This window comes from Pygoscelis adeliae, unplaced genomic scaffold (genome assembly GCF_000699105.1).
Source record: "Pygoscelis adeliae isolate BGI_AS28 unplaced genomic scaffold, ASM69910v1 Scaffold77, whole genome shotgun sequence".
NCBI lineage: Eukaryota > Metazoa > Chordata > Aves > Sphenisciformes > Spheniscidae > Pygoscelis > Pygoscelis adeliae.
This window is the reverse complement of record NW_008825216.1, coordinates 5606985-5614400: the sequence shown is the minus strand read 5'-3', so window position 1 is coordinate 5614400 and position 7416 is coordinate 5606985. Positions and strand designations below refer to the sequence as shown.

The window sequence follows — 7416 nt, the reverse complement described above, 5'->3', positions numbered from 1 at the left end:
CCGGGCCCCCCCCCCCCCCCCCCAACCTAAACCACCCCACAAACAATGGGCCTTGCCTATTTCAGCCTGCCTTCTGTGTTCAAATTAGGCAAGGATGTAGTAGTCTGTGGTCCCTGTTACTCAATTTTTTTTCTATTGCCTGAATATAACCAAGCTAACTACCAACATGACTGTGCAGACTGGCAAAGGCAAGTTACAGTAGTAGAACAAGCCAAGATCAGACAATCATTTTTGGTACCATATTTCACCATTACTTTTTATTAGTTTCTCAACAAATTACTCTTTCTAGCCATTCTCATCTTGTTCCTTCTGTGCAAGATACTTCTTTAATCAAATCCAAGCAGCTAGCTCACTGAGAGGAAGTTTCTTGACATAGCAGGCAGAAGTGTCATCCCTCCAAAAGAAGCCTGCCATTCAGCAGCACTGCATCTTACGGTATATGCTATGACACAAGGGAAACACATTTGTTCTCATTAACCCTTTTTCTTTTGCACATCAACAGTTCTACTCCTTGCCCTTTCTTCTATCTCAGGCCTGTGCCCTCATCATTGTTACCCTACATAAAATTTTGAAAATACCTACTTTTTTTCCTTTTCAATGAGGTAAACAGTAAATCACTAAACTATCTCAAGGTATTCAATAGGGTCCTTGACTGTCAAGCAGATAATGGACAGGCCTGAAGAACTCAAACGTACTGCCTAGTTAACATTCTTAGCACAGGTCTTTCTGAGATTTATTTTTTCATCTGCAACCAGCACTGACCTTATTGGTTCTCCTATATAATCTCGGAACTTCCAGTGCACTCTTCAGGTAAGCGAAGGAGGACTCACTGAGATCCTGGATAATCCTGTTATTCAAGGTAGGCATGCAGGCTGATAAAGAACTCTTTGAGTCTTCCAAGGCTCCTATTGAAGTAAAAATGCTAAAGTTTAAACTGAGCTACCTGCCCAATCACAACATAAATTATGTGAGCCCCCCCCATCATCTCAATCTCACTCACTATCCTAGATGGCTGCTGGTGTCAAATAGAGGATGCTTACTAAATAAATACACACCAGCCATTTAGAAAACATCTCTAGTAACGTCAATCATTCCTCAGCCAGAAAAACAGATGGAGGGAAGGAAAGAAAAAAAGGGGTAAAGTAAAATTCTCCAGGTTCACAGTTTTTTCAGTATTACCTATGTTGCAAGGAGCTTGAATCAAAAGGCTCTGACCTACCATGGAAACTGTGGTTGTGACATTCTTTCTCACAGTACCTAAATTCCCTATGGAGTGACTGAAACGTGCTCAACTCAAAGCTGTGATTGACACCACACCATCTACTGAATGGGGGATGTGCACAAGCTCCTACCTCTCTTATGGACATGGACATCCACCAATAATCCTGATTTAGAGATTTAAGTGGAATTCACAGCACAGAACTTCTGGCTGTACTTGAAGACAGGGACTAGTTCACTCACCCAGCTACTACATGCCTGGTTTTAATCACTAAATTAAAATCAGACTCCATGTTTCACATAAAGAATGATCAGATAAAAAAAAACAAACAGAAAACAAGAGGCTAAAATAATTAATTGCTTCTGTCCTCTGAAGTTAAGGCATTTAACTATGAAACTTTGATAACTCTTCTCCTTACATGATTCATCAGGCCAGAGAGAAAAATCTTTTTAGAAAATTATTTTAGTTTCAGTTGGATAACGGAAAGCCTCTCTTTACTTCTTCCCCATTTCCTTTACAGGTAGGCGTTTAAAGATATGATACGAATCTTCTAGTCTAAGGTCCCCCCACTTCCTGGAAAAGCATCCTAATTACTGGACCATAGCAAGTTACTTCCAATAGAAAAAAACAAAACAAAAAACACCCCACCCCCCAAAAAACCCAAAGCATTTCAGACTCAATTTTAATCAAATGTTTTCCAGACTTAACATGTCGGTTCAAGATAGTTTCTACTTAACAATTTAAACCTAAAGCAGCTTCATTAAGTAATAAACACATTAGTATTTTCAAATTTTTCATTGTAAATAATGAATCTGTGTGTAAAAGCTGATTTTGTTTGGTTGGCAGAGGGGATTTGGGAGAAAGGGGAAAGGGACTGAATTCAGACTCTCAGCTTTACCTGCAATACAAGACACGTTCTTGAAGCCAATCATTTCAAGTTTTGGTTTAATCATTTCTAAGATGTCAAGAATCTGAACAAAAAAACCCAAGAGAGATACAGTCATGTTATAAACATATTTTAATTACTCTTCCTGCATTCTGTAAGTTTCCAGTGCATCAAAAGACACCTTCAATCTTTTCTATTTTTTTACTGCATTTATGGGAAACCAGTACTAGAAGAATATAATATTCACAGGAATTAAAGCCTATGCACTAAATCCCCTACCTTACTATTGTTGTTGGAGGAAATAATTTAGAATTAACAAAATATTATCAACCCAGATGCAACTTACAACTTCACAAATCACAGAAATTTCAGCCTTATTGATGAAAAATACACAGAAGTCATCCTCACTGAAAGAAGATTAATACCATACATCTCCTGTCAAGATTCTGGATCATTAGTAAAGTATAATCATGATGATAAAACCTTTTTTTAACCTCAAAGACTAAAATCAGTAAACATTTAAAAGAGAACATAATATTAAAGCTGAATATTGCACCACACTCCAAGCTGCAACAGAGATTTTACTAGCAAAGGTAAGACTCTAGGACAGCGAGGCTTTGCACCAAAAACGAGCAGAAACATATTCTTTTAAGGGTTAAGTCCAGCAGCTACTGACAAAAAGAGTTTAAATACCTGAAGTGGTTTCTCTGTAGTCTGCCATTCCAAATAAGCATAGAGTAGACCATTTATTTCAGATAGCATTTTCTATATCAGACTACTGCAGTTTTAGTATTTAAGATAAAAAAACAGCTTTATGGTAGATTATTTTAAACAGTTTAATGTCCTTAACAAGATGCCAAACAATATTGGCACATAGATCAAGGAAGACTCTTTTGTATGTAAAGTCACAGGCACAAACCTGATCCTGGAGTTTGTCCAGATCTGCAGCGACACATACCAACTGAGTACTAGATATAGAAAGCAATGGTTGACTTTCTGGAGAAGACCCATGCCCTTGGTCCTCAACAGGGTTGAGGCTTACAGAAGATTCCTTTCTACCAACTGGCACAAATTTTTTGCTTTCCTTCGTATTCTCACAGGAAATGGGCCTTACAGAAACCTGAAACATCAAATTGAGATGTGAACCCTAGCAATAGTGCAGGCAATTAAAGTTGGACAAACAGAAACAGTACACAAAGGATTTGTACATTTTCAGCGTTAGAATGCCACACTTACAAGGGATATTAGCATTCCTAAATTATGTTAAAAAAGATATTTTTAAAACGTTTTTTGGTGCTCTAAGGAGTTGGATGATTTGCAGCAAAGTTGTCACTATAGTAGAGGGCAGTCCAGTTCTACAGCGATTTTCACCTGTGTGGTGTTCAAACGAACTACTGCACTGGAGGAATGTGCAAGACCAAAAATTTGATCATTATCTGCTTCACAGAAACACAGTTTATTTTCATATGCTGGAATACAAAAGTCAGAACCACTCACTGCTCTCAAACAACCCCTTTCTCCCACCTCCTCAAGTCTTCTGCTGTCAGGCATGTGCTTCACTCAACTACTCTGCTTTAACTCTGGTACTTATCAGTACTTTTCATGAGCCAATTTAGCTGAGAGAACCGAGTCATTCAGTCTTAAGAGAAGGATGAAGGGAGATCCTACTGCTGTCTTCAACTACCTAAGGGGCATGTATAGAGAAGATGGAATCAGACTTTTCCTTGAGGTACAATGACAGAGTAAGAGACAATGGACATGGACTGTAGCAAGGGAAATTCTGATCAAATATGAGGAGAATGTGGTCAGTCATTAGACCAGGGTTCCCAGAGGGGCATGAAATCGCCATCTTTGGATATACTCAAAATTCAACTTGAAAAGGCTCTGCACAACCTTATCTAAGCTGGCCCTGTTTTTAGCAGGAATTTGGATCAGATGACCTCCAGAAGTCTCTTTAAATCCCAATTATTCTATCACGCTGTCTTTCTATGACACAAGAAACAGGGGGAAACTTGTATGGCTGGGAGCAGGAAGTAGAAGAGCAAAGCACCACCTCTCCTGCTCAGAAGCAGGGAATCATTGATGTTGAGTCAGTTGCCCATGAAACTTCCAGTTTTACAGTCTCAACACTAAGCAACTGACCTGGATTAACTCACCCCCTTTTTTTATTTTTTTTGCAGGGTTAGTTTTCACCTGGCTCAGTTTCACAACCTTGTTCACTGTATCAATGAGTAAACACTTACACAAACAGAACAAAACCAAAAGATTGTGGCTACTTCTTTCAGTGGCAGGGGCAGCCTTAAGCATACATGGAAGTACAGCCTTGGCAACCATCAGACAGCAATACCATGGCAGCACTGATATTTATGGTTAATAACATATTTTGCAGTGATACTTTTTATAAAACAAACTCATGAACTGGTTGAAAGTGTTCTTGTTAAAGAATGTTAAGTTCAGAAAAAAAGCGCTTAAAAAGAGGTCACATACTTTGTTTCAAAAGGTCTCATTGATGGACATACCCAATCACCAAAACCATAAGCATGCTGTTCTCTTACCTCACCAATGAACACTGAGTAGCGCGCCAAAATTTGCAGACTGAGTTTCCACAGACGGTGTGCTAATAATGGTAAAAACATTTGATCTGACCAGCACTTCAGAAGACTCATCCAGACCATGTGAGTGGCCAAAAGACAGTATGAGCTGCCAGCTAGAAACAATCAGACAAAGGTCAAGTTCCTAAGCACATTTTTAAAAGATGTAACATCAGTGTAATTGCATTACCTGAGACTTAAAAAAAAAAAAAGGGAGGAGGGGTTTAAAAAAAAAAGGGGGGGTTTAAAAAAATAAGTATAAAAAGTCTTCCAAATAGGCACAATCACAAAGATAGCAAAGAGGATTTATTAAGCATTGTCTGAAAAAAACTCTTAAAATATTAGCTCCTCATTGCTTTACATTTCAAATTCCACTAAGCCTTGCTGTAGCTGTGCAGGCAAAAGCAACAAATGAGAATTTGCCTGCAACAAAGGCAGGAGCAGCTTGGCCAAATAATCCACTTAAGGAGATAACGTTTCCAGGATAATTTTTGTCTGTCTTATGAAGAAGTTATATTAGACATGCTTGCCAGCCATAACAGTAATACTCCCTTAGCACTAAACTACCGCTCCTGTCACAATCATATCTGAGATATCTGCTAGAAATATTTATTTAAAACACAGTAGGAACATCCATACTTAAACCAAACACTTTTAAAGCAGTTCATGCACTAACATTTTATAGCACACCATTTGAGAGCTAAGGAATGTGTCTGCAAGTTCCAGGCAAACACCTCAAAGTGGTAGGATTTACGCATTTTGTCTTCATAAGGATTTTTTTCTCCTTGCTCTCTTCAGAGAGCGCGTGTGTGTATATACACACACAGAGACACACATATTTATATTGCTCTTAGCTGCCTTCTTCATAAGTATTTACTCTGTTAACTGAAGTAAGTTTTTCTGATTACAATATACTTCTAATGAATATACCAGGGTTTCCCTTCTGCTCTAACCCTTCCTGTGCACACCTCCTCATCTGCTCATAAATCAGTGTATGTTTTTGGAGCAGACACCAACACCGTAAACCATAGCAAGCCTAAATGCTGCCAACAGATAGTAATTTTTGCTTTTACATAGCCCCACAACAATGAAGAAAAATATGCCCCAATAACACAGCATAGCCTTTTGGCTGTCACTTAGAAGATGCCAAAAGACAATTTAGTTTCTTCTTGCACTGAAGGGTTAGTTCCAACAAATATGTTAATGGCTGCTGCCAAAAGGAGTGTTTTTAGAAAGTAAAGTGATCACTGAACAGTACTCTTATATTGCCTTCTCTATAACAATGTATTCTACTGTTTAATCAGTCCATCAGAAAACAGAAAGCTCATGTGAACCCACGGGATGCATGTCACTAAATACTTGATAGACAGACAGTAACCACCACTACTCATACCACTGATTCCTTCACAACAGAGAAATTATTTTTTGCAATAGAAGTTTACCTGGTGCTTCCTCTAGTGTATCTGAAAGTGCTTCTTCTAAGGCCCCTGCTATTTCTCTGAATCTGAGAGACAGAAAAGTTTTGAATATTACAATTCAACAACTGCTTAAATTGATGCCTGAACATTTTTTCAATGTTTATTTCACTATTATTTCAATGTGCTATCAATGCACATACACAGATTTTAAATGTGGGGTTGTTTTTGCCCAGCATAAATTGGGATATAAACCAAACCAACATTCAAACACTTGAAAGAGAACCTTTGACATTTCACAGGCAGATATGAAGCTTATGCTCTGGGAAATTATTAGAGTCACGGTTGCAAACATTATCAAAATGATAGCTCACAGAGTGTCAACTCCTCAGCTCTTTTGAGGAGTGAAGTTTTTTGTTTTGTTACTGTTTTTAAACTAAAAGTGAACACATTGCCTCATACTTGCTTTAGCCAACCTTCAGATATGTCATGTGACACTGGAGCCTTCAGCTTTCTACATGTTTGTTAATGAACAGTGGTACAAGGTTCTGCAAACAATTCTGTACCTGATAAAAATCGATAGTTCCTCACAGGATGCCTTGACCCCCTTTTTTAAAAATTCACCCTTCAAAAAAGTAAAAAAAAAAAAAAAAAATCCCACCTCCCCAATTTTTTTAGGTATAACTGCAAAGTTGACATTAAAACCTCTAACACTTTTCCATATTTACAGCATATTGGATAAGCAACATAGCATTTCCCTCATCTAAAAATTGTCAAGCAAGAGCTGCATAAAATTCTTCTTTAACCAGGTTTTCCCTCTAAATGCTGAAACAAAGCTATCATTTTAAGCTCCTCTATAGAAAGTTCTACTGTCATTGGTTTCCTCTTTCTTGCTTTTATGTGCATCATAGTAACTCGGTAAGCCTTTCTATCAAACTTACTAATTATGAACTGTAGGGCTCCTCTTAAAGCCTCTTAACTGTCATTTCCAGATCAGAACAGAGGCCCACCTAGCTTTTCTTGTTCAAACTGCTAATGGACTAGATGCACATTTAGCAACTAAACATTATTTTAGAAATATTTGTGAAATGGCTTCAAAACCTCATTCCTGCCTATGCACCACTTCCACCGACAGAGCAGTGTCTTTAAGTCTTATGGTGAAAAGGACTAGAGAATGGAATCAGATTTTTAACAATGACATAGTTTTTGCTGAATGTTTCTAACATAGGAAAAAAATTTACCCAATGTGGGGTTCACTACAGTTCCACAATCAGTTGTACTGACATAATTGGAGGAATGGCAAGG

The 7416-nt window shown here is 38.0% G+C and overlaps 1 protein-coding gene across 1 annotated transcript in view; it reads right to left on the bottom strand.

Moving 5' to 3' along the window:
• The window catches only part of COG2 (component of oligomeric golgi complex 2), a 57783-nt gene that overhangs the window by 7024 nt on the left and 43343 nt on the right, over positions 1-7416 (bottom strand). The window contains exons 11-15 of the mRNA XM_009329238.1: positions 6139-6200; positions 4661-4812; positions 3025-3225; positions 2118-2190; positions 763-905 (exon numbers count right to left, since the gene is read on the bottom strand). Coding sequence (XP_009327513.1) covers positions 763-905; positions 2118-2190; positions 3025-3225; positions 4661-4812; positions 6139-6200 — 631 coding nt within the window. The remainder of the gene's footprint in view (positions 1-762; positions 906-2117; positions 2191-3024; positions 3226-4660; positions 4813-6138; positions 6201-7416) is intronic.